At 48.5% G+C, this 13,403-nt stretch overlaps 1 protein-coding gene across 4 annotated transcripts in view; it reads left to right on the forward strand.

The window, feature by feature from the left end:
- Positions 1 to 8,556, forward strand: part of 14-3-3zeta (tyrosine 3-monooxygenase/tryptophan 5-monooxygenase activation protein zeta) — a 47,181-nt gene extending 38,625 nt beyond the window's left edge. For 3 of the 4 annotated variants that reach the window (XR_010567541.1, XR_010567542.2, XR_010567540.2), the window contains exons 5-7: positions 2,180 to 2,275; positions 3,585 to 5,757; positions 8,397 to 8,556. Coding sequence is in view for 1 of the 4 variants with exons in the window: in XM_065444417.2 (XP_065300489.1) it covers positions 2,180 to 2,275; positions 3,585 to 3,630; positions 8,397 to 8,404 (150 nt within the window). In the remaining 3 variants the exon portion in view is untranslated. The remainder of the gene's footprint in view (positions 1 to 2,179; positions 2,276 to 3,584; positions 5,758 to 8,396) is intronic. The other variant, XM_065444417.2, reaches the window with a different exon arrangement.
- The last annotated feature ends 4,847 nt before the right edge of the window (positions 8,557 to 13,403 follow it).

Raw genomic sequence — 13,403 nt, forward strand, 5'->3', positions numbered from 1 at the left:
TTGCTTTTAAAAAACAAAAGGTGCTTATTAGAATTGGGTATATAGTGTAATTGGACATGTGAGCTATGGTTATAGCTTGAAAAATTTTCCTAGGCCAGGTCAAAACTGGTCATTATCGATGGGAGATGTGTTCGATGCATTTACTGTTGCTTAAGCATTGCCTGGACACACTACCACTAAATGGGCTGCCTAGGGATCAGGCACGTGCTGACTGGTCAAGTTCAGCTTATCTGGCAAAGGCCAATTTTAGGATAGGAATAATGAAAGTTTGGGCCCATAGAAATGCGTAAGCACTGTTCGGTCAGAATCAAATTAATGGATGTCTACTGTATGATTGCGCACTGAGTGATATCCCTTAAAGTGATTGACCAAGAAGGTGGACCCTGTTCATACACAAAGGCCCTGTGTAGGCAGGTGCATGCAGCTGGAATGTGCAGTTGAATGCAAGTGCTTCGAAAGCAGCTCTTAGTTTGACAGTAAATGGGAGCTGTTGTGTATTGCCCTTTGTCTCGAGGTACTGGAAGAGCATGTTTGTGACACGGGAATATTAAAGCTATTAAATATTGAATAGTCGTACCGATCTGTTGGGTGCCGTTTTACTCAGTGATGGCAGTAAAGGGTTGTGATGGGCTTATGCAGTGTCACTACTGCCCGCTCGAGGGCGCACAATTTAACATGCACTAAAGGCATGTGGACTTGTCGGACGATATTTTCTTTGAAGGTGTCTTTTCTTGGCGCAAAGCAAGCACTGCGAGGTTCCTGCAATGGTAGTTTAACAGTCCATGCTGACTTAGCATTGGCCTTTAATGTTCATGAAGAGAACGAACACATTGGCAGGAAGCTTCTTGCACCGGTGTGCCACGGAACACCAAACTGAGTTTTCGGGTAAAGAATGGAAGCAGCTCACCGCTGCCAACTGCTGTTGCCTTAGTGATGATCAAGTGCCAAGGATGCTGCTACTAGGCCCAACCTGCTTAGCTTTGAAGGCTCGGCATACAGCGCTTGACACAATTCCTGACCCTAGCAACATTAATCATTTTGATAACTCCTTCTCATTGCAACGATTTATGCACATACACAAAAAAATAGGCAGCTATTCGTGGTATCCAGAGCCCGAAGCGCGTGATGCAGTCGAGCAGTTTTGCATGTTGCACAGTGGTGGCGAGACTCTGGCTCAGTCTAGCTTGCTTTGTACAACTCTCGTTCGTGCTACAGGTTGGAGAGTGGTTGTCATTTCTTACATAATGTAAAGTTAAGGCAGTTTATTCTACCAACCACTGTTTTGTAGCAGTGTGTAGTAGTCTTTTTGAGTCACTGGTGTTCGAGACGCACTTAAGCCGGGCAGTTGACAGGATGGGGATCTGGCCACTTGGCTCCCTGCCATTGTGCCAGCTGTGAATTTCGACGTTAACAAGTATATATACGCTCTAGCGTGAGGAAGCTGGCATTTTTAATTTTGCCAGTCTGCTGCATTTCTGCTGCATCTGCTGCAGAAAATCTGCTGCATTTCAATGAGAGAGAAATGCAAGATTGCCCATGTGCCTTGCATTGGGGGCACGTAAAAAATTTTAACGTCCCTAAACGCCATGTGCGTCGTAATTGAAGCTTATTTGTGCAGCGCTGTTGAATGCATATTGATGCAATGAATGTTTACGCATTCGAAGTGTCTGGAAAGATGATGCTATGCTTTTGAGGGATTTGGGTTTTGCCTTGCAAAACCCAGGAATTTCAACCTATGGACATGCCATTTGCAAAAGGAAAGCGCACTAGTTAAGCAGCGTGCCGAAAACTCTTGAATGTTGCTTATTTATGTCAAACTCATTCTTCTCGGAAGTGGGGATAGGACTCCTGTGTACATCAGAGCACCCCCGCTCCCTTTTTGCCCTTTCTCGAGTTACTTTGACCCAACCTTTATGCCTGTGTGTTCGTGCAAACCAGTTTTTCAACATTGCAAATGCATATGCTTCACCTTGGACTTTATGTTCAAGTGTGCCATCATTTCTTGGAAGTTAATGATGTTGCGTGGTGCACACTGTAGAAACTTGCAGCTCTGTCGGCATAATTTTGCTACAAGGACATTTCATTTCCTTTGGAATACAAATACAAATTTCCTTTGGAATACAAATACAAATGGCCCCTGTGTGGTGGGCACTGAAGTGTTTGTCTTGCACTTTTGCAGGCATTCGACGACGCTATCGCGGAGTTGGACACGTTAAATGAGGATAGCTACAAGGATAGCACGCTCATAATGCAGCTCCTCCGAGACAACCTCACGGTGAGTTTCCCTTTGAGTCCTCTGGGTAGCTTGCAGCAGAAAGGAAAAGCTTGGATTTGTTGTATTTCATGTACTGTGTAAACAGACTACTGTAAGTGCCTTACCCATGCAAGGGCCGCACTCCTAACAATGAGGGGGGAAAAAAGGTGCGGCCCTTACACTAGTCCATACGATAGTGTACACCTAGGTTTTACTAAAACTGCATACGGACAGGCAACCCCCACTGCATCGTGCCTCATCATCAGATTGTGGTTTTGGCACGTAAAACAGAAATAAATTATTGATTTGGATTTAGTGCAGTCTTGTGATTTACCTTAGTTTGAAAGGGCTTCATCTGCCGTTAGTGTTCGTGGATCAGGTTTCTGTCAGCACCACCCTCCTCATGCAGTTATCTATTTTCTCTGTGCCGGCTCAACCCAACAAACCCCTCTCCACTTCAGTAGGCTCCTTGCCTCTTGTCAGCCAGTTAGATAGGAAAAATGCTCTCAATGCAATGTTATTTGCTTAGAAAGCAAACAAAAGGCACCTATAAACCAGGACAGCATTTTATTGGGCTTTTCAAATAACGCTGCTTGCATTGGTGGTTACGTGAATTTCACCTCAGATTGGAATAGTTTTACGCTATAGGGCCCATGGTTTGTACAAAACTACTGCATTTGCACAATTCTACTGCACTACCAATTGTAATTCGCAGTTATATTACTGCCCATATATAAAGAATTGGTGCCGATTCTACTGCACACATCAAGTAATGAAGCCAGGTAGGTGTATACTGTGTTCAATTTCCTGCAACGTACAAAGGCACACACAACGCTCACAGCTGAGTGTTAGTGGCTGGCTACTATCGGAGTCTGACGACACCGCCTTTTCGCTGTCGGCAGACCACAGAAAGTAATCTTCAGTTCCATTTAATTCACAAGCAATGGCACACTTCTGGAGGCTCACGGAACCATCGTCTGTGGGAGGGTATTCCGTTCACCATGGATCCATCTTGTGATGTCTCTGAGCGTTACTTTCTTCAGAGTTCAACAAGTGTGGCTAGCTAACTTGCATAGTTCTTTTAAGTAAGAATTTGTTTCGTTTCTGAGTAAACATATACAAATTTGAGCGCACCTTTTATTGAAAAGTGTGCATTAGAATTGTGCAAATGCGGTGTGCAGTGGAGGACTGCAATTGCAGTAATCTCTTCGGCAACAATGCACTGTTGTTTCTGAGCCATTCCGTCTTCAGTATTTATGCACGTAAAGCATGCTGTGGCACTGAGCGTGGGTCCGTGGTGTGATGCGTGGTTGTTCCGTGTGCTGCGCAGCTCTGGACGTCGGACACCCAAGGGGACGGCGACGAGCAGCAGGAAGGTGGTGACAATTGATCTTCGTGTGTGCACCGAGCCCCTTCCGCGTGCATTCCCATCGCGCCGCGGCCGCCCCAGCAGCAACGCCGACACCGTCGTCCCTCGCAGCAGCCGGCCGATGGCGATGCTGATGCTGCTGCTGCTGCCGACGTCGCCGCCGCCGCTGCCGCCGCCGCCGCCCTCCTCTCCTTCCCCTCCCTCACCGCCCGCCCTTTCTTCCTACTGCCGCCGCCGCCTCTGGTCGTTGTGGTCCTTGCCACCGCTGCGCCTCCTCACCTCACGGCCTCCCCTCCTCTTCTCTGCTCCTCCTGACTCTCTTTTCATTCGTTGTCTTGTTTTTGTGTCTACCTACCGCGTGGAAGAAGGGACACCCCCCCCCCCCCCTTTCTGTATATCTCGTCTTGCCAAACCTCACTTCAGGGGGAAAGGGTCTCGAAACAAAGCGAGCATTATTGGGCGGTCATGTTGTGTGGTGTCGCTTCTTGAGCCGTGGTGTGTGGTGTCACGGCCGCCTAAGTATCCGCCCCCCTTCTCGCGCATTTTTTTATGTCTGAAGGAGGAGGAACGCAAGCTGGTCCAATGTCTTCGTGCTCCCATCTTGTTCTCTTCCGTTTCCAAAGGAATTTTGCCTTGATGTGCAGTTTCCAACATGGGGGCGGGGGGGTTGTGTCCATGCCCCGTCGACCGGGTGCTCGTCTTGTCGGATAGCTGGTTCCGTTGTTGCTCTCCCACCCTCCTGTTTGTGTGCGCCCAGATTTCAAGAACCCCACCCCCCACGTTTTGTTCCCTTGCGGTTGTGCCTAGGTGTTTTATGTAGGGGGGAGGTGGCCCAAGCTACTTGAGTGCACGCACTCCAACAAACCCACCTCTTTCTTAGGTGTTCATTTGTTCACTGCTGTTTTAATTTGTCCAATCCACTGTAGCCAAAAAAAAAGGGAAGCATCTTGCCTCCTTTCCTCTGTTGCAACTGTTCTTGGAGGGAGCTTTGACAGCAAGAATCCCAAGTCTTCCGTTGTTTTCAGTTTTTTTCCTGAACGAGGGGAGGGAGTGTTTACCTGGTTGGACTTTTTCCACACACACTTGGCTGAGGCAGTGCGCATGCGCATGCAAGTCTATACTCAGATAAAGAGAAACTTAGGTTTAACATTTATTTCATAGGAAGATTCGTGCCTCCTGTGGGACAAAGCGGCGGCAGCGACCACTTTTCTCTCTCCTGCCACTACCCTTGTCTCGGACATAATTTTTTAAGTGTTCAGGTTCGTGTACAGCTTCTTTTTTTCTTTTTTTTTCCCCCGTCCCTCAACTGTTTCTGTTAGATTTTCTTTTCCCCCCTGGGAGAATGACGTTCTAGTGATGCGCAGAGCTTTTTATTTGTTCGATAAAGATTGAGAAGGCAGGGGGAGGGATTGCTTAGAATAGGGAAAAAAAAAAACCGATGCGTGGCGGCCCTCTTTACACCGCCCAACGTAGGAAGCGCTTCTTTCTTTTCTTTCCCCTGTGGAATATAAGGGAGGGGCCAGCGAACGCCTGCGACCACTACTGTATTTATGATCTTCCGTAGCTGACCACTTTTTTTTCCCCCCTCGAAGGCGTCACTCTCGTTGACATCTTGTTTTCACATGTTGGAGCCTATGCTCCCCCACAACTCGGTCTCTCTCCTGTCCTCCTTGCCCTCCCTTGCCCCCTTCCTTCTCCCTCCTCGCAGCAGCATCGTTATATTAAAAAAAGAACATTGTCATTTACCAGAGCTGTCACCCGATTCCTTTTGTTTGCCCTCCTGTTTGAGCATACAGTGTACTGAGAACTGATGATGGAAGAGAAACGTGTGCCCTTGATTTCGATCCCCGGTGGTGGTTTTTCATTTTCAAAATTTTTTCTTCTACAAGCAAGCGCATTCAGTGTTATTGCTGTGTGAAGCGGAGCGTGTGATTTGCCAGTTCCCCTCCTCCTGTGGTGGTTGAATCGTCGGGTACGTCCCTGAAGACGGCTAGAGTGATGAGCACGTTGTCCACGGCGGCATCAGAAGTGCTGGCTTTTATCTGCTCCATCGGGTCAAAAGCCTGGGCGTTTGGTAGCCGACGATGGATGAGTATGACACCAAACCGGCCCCCTGCGGCTGTAAGAGTGACCGGTGCGTGGACAAGTTGCAGCAGCAGCAGCGGCGGCGATGGTCTCCATTAGTGCTAACCCTGTGGCATTAGTGTTTAACCTGTTGCTGTATCATTGAGCAGGCAGGTTGTAAATGTGCTTCGGCCCTCATGCTTGTAAAATCTGACTGCCAGCCTTGTGGCGTCCATCGGCTGGCTGCACTGACCTGTGTCATGGAAGGATCATGTTCTGGAAGTTGCTAATCACTGTGCGAATGATCGGGAGTACACAAACTACAGCATTTTCTATACTTCTGAAAGTTTGCTTACCTTGGGGCTAGTTTGAAGTATCGTGGCAGATAACCTTTGAAAGCAAAGTTCACTGTGGTACAATGAAGCAATTTGTACCAAAGCCAAATGAAGCAATTTGTACCAGACCTCCCCACTGTGAACAGATTGAGGCTGAAGGGCTGCTTATTGCAGCTTATGACGACGTCTGGAAAGGTTTAACAGAGCTGTCAGTTCGAATGAGCATATTGTGCACTCGATGGGGCCCTGCAAGAATGCCTCTAGTTGTGGCTCAGTGCAGTTTCACTAAACATTGCCACTGGCGTTCCAAGTTGCAGGCTTGGTGCAACACTATAGATATAAATCTGGGACCTTATAGTGTAATGTCAAGTTACAAGCAGCTTAAAAGTGATAAGTCAAGCGAGCCAATCGCAATGGGCAGAAACCTTGCAAGGTCAATTCTTGCCCACTGGGGCTTCTGTCGAGTATTTAGCAAGTGTTCCAGATCAGTTGTGCAAGTTAGTGCAGATATGTAGGGGTCATTAAAACTTTTTGGGCGAGTTGGTGCATACTTGATTTGAAAATTGTAGCAGCACTAACACACGCATCCACGAAGTAACAAGGACGAGACGCAAGCAGTCTCTCCTTGTTACTTTGTGGATGCATGTGTTAGCGCCGTTACAATTTTCAAATACTGTAGGGGTTTTCAAGGGAAAAGCCAATTTGGTGCCGCCGAGATGCGCCTAGTGCTGACACCTTCCAATGCGAGTGGGCAACCTTGCATTTACTTGAGTTGGGGAATGTCTGAGAGCAAAATGTGCGAAAAAATGCACACCTGTTCTGAAAACTGGTGTTCGAGTGCAAGAGGTGGGCTCGTCAAACGCCACTGTTTAACCTTTGTGGTCGACGCTGCACAGACCCAAGGGCCACCCTCGAGCCTTTCGTGTAGGTGCCACGTCTAAAAGCGCACCTGCGTTCTTATACGGCGAGGTCGGCTATTATAGGGAATGTGTGAATATTTCATACTTTGGGAAGTGTACAGTCCCCCCTGCTTAGCAGCAAGTGATGTGGTTGGTGGCACTAGCACCTGTTCCGCAAGCTTGTGCGTAGACACGAGGGCGAATTCCGTTGTCCCAAAGCCAAAATAAGGTATATGTAATGAAGGTCCGTAGAATAGTACGTATATTTGTACGCTAATTTTCGGCATGGCCCCCACAGCGGTTCAGACATTTGTCGTATTTGCAGCACTAGAGCTGCCCCTGTGCGAACTCTGTCGGCGGTGCATGCAGTCGCCCTGAACGCTCACTCGTGCAAGTCTTCAGCGCCTTTTGCGAACTCGTAACACGATTACTTCGCGCTTCCTCAAAGCGACTCCTTTCCCATACGTGGAAAACATTTCTCTGGATTTCGATGGGCGTTCGTCCCTCGCACCATAAGCAAGCTCAACCGCCATCTTCAAATAACACGGCAGCGCGGTGCCGAGGACCTACCGGCAGATGGGGCCGGTCCGGTAAAGAAAGGTCCACCGCTGGGGATGGATATGTTGATTTCGCATTTACAGCCATAAATTGTCTGAAAAAGGGGCAGAGACTGATTTGCCCCGTAGCTTCAGGCCCTTGACTCCGGTGTGCCGTCGAGCGCATAAGCCTATGGACCACGGGATTGGAGATGGCGCGCCGTGGTATTCGCATTTCCAGTCTCTACTAGTATATGCAAATGATGTACGGTTTCACTAGCTACAGTTACAGGTGGCTGGGAAATGGTTTTCCGAAATCCGTCGTGGTCCGTTAAATTTTTTGGCTGACTACACGATTTGTGGATTTAAACGTGTACGGCGACTAATGTAAGCACCAGTTTCTCGGACACTACAAAGCCTTGCGCGCTATCTGGGCTAATCGTGCCAGAAATTTCAGTACCTAATCCCGACGGTGCCCAGGAACGACGCTTGGTCGTTGCTGCATGGCGATGGCTAGGCTAACGTAAAAGCTTAGCAGGTGTGTGGCCCAGGACATTGTCCCTAATGTTACAGACGTTATTCGACCTGTTTGGTGACCTGTTCGCAACCCGACAGTCGTTCTGTAGCAGAATGTGGGCGCTACTTCCAGTGGTACGGCGCGCCTGTTCGAACGCGCCCGTGTGTGCTAGAAACCGTACCTTCTAGCGGTTTCTACGGTAGTGCTGCTGTGGCGGCATCTCGCGGCGATTCTTAATGTAGAAGTGCAGCAGCGAATCGTGCATAATCCCGGTGCTTCGGGTCGGGTACTAGGGACTGCTGGCGGGGTCCATTTTGCGTAACGCGAGAATTTGCCGCTTAAGCGTAGACAACATTGCCTGTCGTCTTCCCGTGCAAGCCGGGCTGCTCAACCGTTGCCTCTGCCTGTCTCTCTCTTTGCAGCGACATGAGTGTAGCCGAGTCAACGGGGGTGTAGAAAACTTTGTCGGCGGACTCCAGGCCTCGATTGCCGGGACAGTTGTTTGTAACGCGGGAGGTGGCCGTCATCTGTTGCCTTGCGGGGAAGGCAGAAGCAGAATAAATGTTTTGGTTCAAGTTTCTACCTGTGCCCACTCTGCCCGTGGGGCGGTGGTGTGTGTGCGCCGCGTTCTTGCACCCCCGGCTTTGCAGGACCGGTCACTTGTGTCGTGGCGGCGGATGCACGTCGCCGGCCTCGACGCCACACTCTGTCGCTGGGAGAAGGGGCGTTTGACGAACTGCGAACAGTGCGTTTCGTCCTGTCGCCTGCTGCAAGCAAAAAGTTTCGTCTACGTAGTGATGGTGCGTGCGCCACATCAGTTGCTTGCATGTAAGCGTCTGGTTGCGGGGGGTGCCGGCACGTACAGGAATGAAACTGCGGCAGCTTTTTTTTCTTTTGTTGAGACATTGTCCTAGCTTTCCGAACCCTATATATACTTGACCCTGATGAAGGCCGGTCCTCCGGCCGAAACGGAAATGTGCGCGAACTGTACTCTTTTATTTATTTTCTCTTATGCCTTAGAAACTGGCGCGAAACCCTCCATCTATTCTATAGTTCTTGCACTTCAAGAAACTTGTGTGACCTCGGAAGAATTGAGCGCTGAAGCGGCGTTATCAGTATGTACAAGAACTCGCAGTAGGAGACTTCAATTTCGCAGCCAGAGTCCTCGGTGGTGTAATCTTCCTTCGTGTAATTCTCGCATACTTGGCTATTATTAATACTGCTTCGCCTTTCCGGCGAAACTGCAGCCTTTTTTTTTTTGCGAGTCCGAGCATCGGCGCTGGTGCGCATGACTGTACATACTGATTTTGAGTGAATCCAGCTTGGCCTCATTTCGGTTACTGAGTGAATTTTACCAGTGTTCCCCAACCATAATACACAGAGACTTGGGGGGGGAAAAAAGAGCCGTTGCGCTACTCGAAGGAAACCTAGTGCATATCGTTTCCAGCACAGTAAAGTAGCCGCCAGTGATTACTTCGTTACTCAGATTTATTTATTCATTATTTTCCGAATACCTGCGTCGCCTAGAAGGCATCGCAGGGGGGACAGTTAAGAAATATATAAAATCATTCACAGAAATAAGTAAGGAACGTATAAATTGACGTAACATCAAGGTGCGAGCACACAATAAGATATTCAAGCGCAACAGAAAAACGAAATTAGGATGGTAATGCATTGTACAAAACAGACGGGAATAGGAATCGTAATTATGAGATGTTGAAACACATTCTCCGGTATCAAATGCCAGTCCGTCAGCTTGTGAAAAAAAAAAAAATCGGCAAAATGGTGAATATTACAGCTGTATTCTCGTACCTTCTTTGAGGTTTAATCCAGTAATTGCAATTATCTAACTCGAGAAGTACTGTCCTAATTTTCGAAGTGCCAATTAGTCATTTGTAGGCACCCAAAATGACATCTAGCTGCAGTGTTTAAGCGACATATTAATTGCGCACAGTTATTCCCGACTGGCAAGGAATAGGAGGAAGTAAACTTTATTACTCTAGCAAGAGTAATTCAGTGGTCGGGCCGGATGTCTTTATCTTCTATTGGGGCGCTATTCTGGACATTCCGCCATTTTCTTCGGTGCGTGACGTAGGCGCGACGCAAACAAAATGGCGCCGGTGGCCCAGTTTTGCTTACGTAGCGTGACGCCAACTTGACGTTTCGCCTAAGAAACTGAAATGAAGGCACTGAATGTAGCGTTATCGGTAAAGCAAAACAGTTTTCCTCCGCAGTAAAAATAAAGCAGCTATCTCAAAGCGTATGATTGTTCCGTCGAAAACGCTTCGCGCTTCCGTCGTCTGCTGCGTACAAGCCGTCGTCTGCTTCAATAGCTAGGATGCGTGTCCCCGGAAAATGCAATGAGTCATCGCATGTTGGCGCCAATGCCCTTGTTTCCTTGCTTGAGACAACATACGCGACCTACCAGTGGTGATGCGCGCACGTTCTAGGCCACGTTATCGCTATTTCGTGAAACGCAAGTGACTCAGCCCGACTCGGCTGGCTCAGAAACGGCCGAATATCACCGATAGCGTTGCGGGCGCCAGAGATAACCACTAGCGCGACGCAAGCGCCGGCGCTGCCATCTCTTGTTCATTTCGCTAGTTACTCGCACCGCGGGAGGAAACTTCAAGGCGCCACCTTGCGTACATTTCTTTTTATAAATTAGAAAGGCCGTTGTCATAACGTCTGATTGTGCGAAAAGGCATTAATCTCGATTACAATAGAAATGCAGCAGTGAAAAGTGGACAACATTGCTGAAAGTTTGCTATATTCAACCAATATTATTTCGTATAAACGCGTTCTTTTAAAAAACAATGGCCCCAAACACAAATGCCAACACCACCCGAGAGCGATGCAAATACTATGAGCACGCGTTATGAACAAAATATTTTCGTGGCGCCAAACGACGGGGAAAATGTGGCGATACGCATTCCTCTCGGCTGCCATTGCATATGGCTGCCCATTAGCATAATTCGCGCGGCTCGTCGCAGCAAAAATTATGGCGGAAAATCTCAGCAATGGCGGCCCTGCGCAACGTCACGCATCGTCAAAATGACGTTTACGAAACAGCCCTTCCTGTGACGCTCCTCATGAGATATCCCTTCAGCCAATCAGCAAGCTGGCATGGCGCATATCTTGAATCGCCACCACATATTCGCGCAATTGCAGATGCATTGCACTGGCTTCTGCACGCTACCGCTCACATTCTTTTTGAAGCGCTAACATCACAATATATCTGCCAAGGACCAAAAAAATGTATTAGTCCATAACATTTGCAGCTCCACGTCACGTTTCGTCATCTTGATGAAAACGCAAAATTGCATTTTGCAATACTTCCGCTTCCCGGCACAAATTTCAAAACACGTGACCTTTCGACAGCCAATCAGAGAGTAAACATGGCGGCTAATGGCGGCCGTGCAGCCGCCATGCGTGTCCAGAATAGAGCCCTTGGTTGATGACGGTCTCCGGCCTGCATGGTTGGCGCCCCTATTCCAGGGCACCACTGAGCGTGGCCGCTCGTCGGGCATGATCCACCAGCTTCCGTTGGAGCCTAGGGTCGCCGCTGGAGAGCACGCGCTCCCACTGCTCCGCACTCGGATTTTCTATTTTGTGGAATTCCTTATTCGTATTGCACTCGCATGTGATGTGATAAAGTGTGGCTATTGCACCACACCACGGGCATGTGTCCCTGTATTGACTTGGGAACATTTTGCATAGTATATGTAAATTTGGGAAAGTTCCTGTCTGCAGATTTCGCCAGTATACTGCCTGCTGTTGAGTGAGTGTATTGTGGGGCTGGGGATATCTGATCCTCGTCCCTCTATGGTAATTTAGTATGTCAGAGTACGTTGGTATCACTGTCATGAAATCCTCAGGAAACTTCACGAAGTATGAAAAATACCACGTGAGTGCGCTCCCAGCCGCATCGTAAAGCAGCGCCCTCAAATAAGCTGATTGAAAGCAAATGCTTCGCCTGTCACAAATCCGAAAAGACAGCGCATCACCTTGATAGGAAGGAACAGCAACAGCAGGTTTCGCAGCTTTGCAGCTATTACTTCCTCTCTACGGCACACTTATCCGTCTCTCAAGGCCGGCTGATCACATTGATAACAAAAGCCCTTTGATAATGCGGCGAAGCGCCGCTCTGACCACGCACGAAACGCGAAAGGCAGTGGAATAGGCACGGAGTTTTTCAACATCCCGGCTTTGCTCGCACCGCATCGAAAGGGTGCGCGCTAAGCTTTGTGCCAGAAACTTGCTTCGGACCAAAGCCAAATTAAAGTGACGTTTTATTTTTCATGGAATATGGATACGTGCTGCAAAAGTACTGGTCAAAAAATGCGAAATAAACGGACCGGGAAGTGACCAAGGTGTAGAGAAAAGGAGAAAGCAGCGCCTTCAGAAAGTAAATATACCACTTCTGAATGAGCGGAATTGGCCATCACGATGACTCCACACGCGCACACACAAAAGTACATCAGATTTCAGTGTGCCCTTGTTATCTATGAATTCGTAAGCGCCGTTGAACACGAGCTGCTGCCTAGAGCACCTGTTCGAATAAATCTCCTTTTGCAGGTACGCGGTAGTACTGTGTCCGCTTTATCACATCTTCAGTGGCTTTCTTGATGACCGACGCCAGAATTCTACGGCAGACATCTGTTATCCTTGCCTTGAACTAATCTGACGTCCGTCTCGATCATGTACGCGCGATCTTTCACATAACCTCAAAGAAAAGTCAAACGGAGGTCAGGTGACCTAACCGGCAAATTTACAGGCCCGTCCCTTTCAATCTATTGCGCGTGAAAAGTTTCATCCAGCCACTTTCGTGCTCGGCTGCTACTGTGCGCTGGTGCCCCATCTCGCTGATTCCACAGAAGTGGAAGACGTGACAGCGGGACTTCGCTGAGAAACTCGTCCACCACTTCATCGGCTTTTGTGAGAACCCAATTCGAGAAATCTAGACGATTTTACAGGTCTCTCGCTTCCGAGCACTGGTGCTGGTTAAGGTGGTACGGGTGAAAGGCCGTCATTTAGAATCCTCCCAACCGATGACTTGAAAACTGATACCCGGGCGGCCACATCCCGCACGCTAGCACGAGGGTTTGACACCATGAATGCTGGAGCACGCGTGCGTAGGCTAGGGCTCAAAGATGGAGTCCTCCGCCGCTGTTTCTTGAAGCTGCCGGTTTTGTCTCAGGCTTTCATGATTTCTTATGATAGTCGATGCGTTTGGTCTACCGCCACACTTCCATGACTCATATATATATATATATATATATATATATATATATATATATGCGGCCTTCCTGTTGCCATTTTCAGATCCCAAGACAAGCCTCATGTTTACATTCTGCCCATTACAGAAAGACACGGCGGCTGGGACGAACTAAAACACACCTTTAAACCCTTGCACTGACGTGGTCAAT

Source organism: Dermacentor albipictus, chromosome 3 (assembly GCF_038994185.2).
Source record: "Dermacentor albipictus isolate Rhodes 1998 colony chromosome 3, USDA_Dalb.pri_finalv2, whole genome shotgun sequence".
In the NCBI taxonomy this organism is placed as follows: Eukaryota; Metazoa; Arthropoda; class Arachnida; order Ixodida; family Ixodidae; genus Dermacentor; species Dermacentor albipictus.